Source organism: Lipotes vexillifer, unplaced genomic scaffold (genome assembly GCF_000442215.2).
Source record: "Lipotes vexillifer unplaced genomic scaffold, Lipotes_vexillifer_v1.1 scaffold322, whole genome shotgun sequence".
Classification (NCBI taxonomy): Eukaryota; Metazoa; Chordata; class Mammalia; order Artiodactyla; family Lipotidae; genus Lipotes; species Lipotes vexillifer.
In genome coordinates, this window is record NW_006776528.1 from 456,031 (window position 1) to 458,146 (window position 2,116).

At 61.5% G+C, this 2,116-nt stretch overlaps 1 protein-coding gene across 1 annotated transcript in view; it reads left to right on the top strand.

Moving 5' to 3' along the window:
• The first annotated feature begins 696 nt into the window (after positions 1-696).
• B3GAT1 (beta-1,3-glucuronyltransferase 1) overlaps positions 697-2,116 on the top strand; it is a 5,766-nt gene continuing 4,346 nt past the window's right edge. Inside the window, 1 exon segment of the mRNA XM_007450393.1 lies at positions 697-838. Coding sequence (XP_007450455.1) covers positions 727-838 — 112 coding nt within the window. The 5' untranslated portion in view covers positions 697-726.

Genomic DNA, 2,116 nt, shown 5'->3' on the forward strand with positions numbered 1-2,116 from the left:
TCCGCCCTACCTCCGCGGGGGCTTCGCAAGAATAGATCCTGCCCGGGTCCACTCCAGCACCGACTCCTTAATCGAGGCTGTGAAATAACCATCTGGGCACAAGCCTGTGACCATCACAGCTGCTGACTCGTTCCGAGTGCTTGCTGTGTCCATCTGGTGCCAGCTCACGGGCTCCACGGGTGTTAACGCATTTAATTCCCAGAAGCCTTGGGAAATAGGTGCTGAAGGTGCCCATTTCATAGATGAGAAAACTGAGGCACAGAAGTGAGTTGGGGTTAAACCCAGGCAGGTGTGTCTGAACCCTGAGTGGGCAGCACCCACTGCCACCTGTGAGGACAGAGGCTGGCCGCACCCCACGGACTGGCAGAAGCCAGGCTCCACCCTGAAAACACGATGCTGTGCGTCCGGAGCCGGCCAGCGGGGGCCCGTTCTGCCCAGGTCTCTGGCCGCCACCTTTGCTCTCTCTTGCAGGTGTCCACCCCGCAGGGTTCCTGACCCACCCCAGAAGGCAACACCCACCAGACTCCGGTAGGGCCGGACTCCGCAGACCTGCTTCGGCAATGGGTGGGTTGTGAGCGTGGTCAGGCCTGCTGGCCAGCATTCAGCTTCCCGCTGCCCCGTGCCTGGCCCACCCGGCCCATTCCTGTTCTTTTCTCCCCTGTGCTCGCCGCCGTCTGCTGCCGTCGCTCAGGTAACGAGGAGCTGTGGGCCCAGCCAGCCTTGGAGATGCCGAAGAGACGGGACATCCTTGCGATTTTCCTCATCGTGCTGCCTTGGACGCTGCTGGTCACCGTGTGGCACCAGAGCACCATCGCGCCCCTGCTCGCCACACACAAGGGTGAGCCCCTGCCTGGCCCCACCTGCCGGGCTTTACTGATGGGGTGACCACAGCCAGGCCTTCTGGAGTCCTGACTCTCACCCACTCAGTAGCTGGGGAACCAAGGATGAGCCAGGATGATGACCATACCCTCGTGGTGGCGGGGGGCCTTGGCCCGTTTGGGGCTCTGATGATGCCACACATACAGGCACAGACTCACGGGCCAACTCTGCACCTGTTCCCAGGACGTGCACCACGGGAGGGCTCGGGGGCGGGGGGTGGCCAGGATTCCCGGCCTGCATTGTTTAAAACCTTTCAGGGCGAGTGTGTTGTTCGCTCCTCTTTTCCTGGTCAGGAAGCCCTGATCCAGTGCCACCTGCTGAAAACAGGCTGGACAGAGGCAAATCCCCCAGAGCCGGGTGAGAACTGGCTTCGTCTGGCTCCCAGCCCAGAGCTTTTCCCTCTCACACCAGGGCCCCCTATGCCCCAAACACGTGCCCCTCCCCCCATGCCTGCCCCTCACCGCCAGTCTCCAGTCCCACACTCCCCCCCTCTCTGTTCGAGCCCTTCTCCCATGGGAGCCCGGGGAGCCTGATGAAACACAGAGGTGCCCAGGCCCGTCCCAGGGAGAAAGCTGACAGGGCTGGTGTGGGTCGGGGGATGCTGGGAATCGGTGATTCGGGTGCAGGCCGGGCCAAAAGCCACAGTCTGAAGCTGGGCTGCTCCACAGTTACACATCGGGGTCTGCTCAGCCCCGGGGGGTCCTGAGGCTTCTGTGAGGAAGGGTCAGGCTGAAGATGGCTAAATGCCTGCTGGGGCACCTGGAGCTGTCCTCCTCCCAATCCAGCACGTCTCCTTGGTGCTTACTTTTTTTTTTTTTTGGCCATGCTGCTGGGCCTGTGGGATCTTAGTTCCCTGACCAGGGATTGAACCCGGGGCCTGGCAGTGAAAATGCGAGCCCTAACCCCCGGACCGCCAGGGAAGTCCCTGGCGCTTATCATTTTAGAGTTGTCACCCAACAACACATCAGTACATTTACCATATGTAAAGGGACATAACACCACGTGGCTTCCATTCTCGGCAGGGCTCTGGAGTCAGAGATGCCAGGCTGCTTCGCTCAGCACTGCCCTTCCTGCCTGAGGACGGGGAACTGGCATCCACTCTCCCCAGAGCCGCCAAGACAGACAGAACAGAACGCAGGCAGCAGCAAAGGAAGTTAGGGAGGCCTTAGGACCCAAAGGCGGCAGAAGCCCTAGGCACGGAGAACGTACCAGGGCACAGACCCGCTGCCCGGGGGGG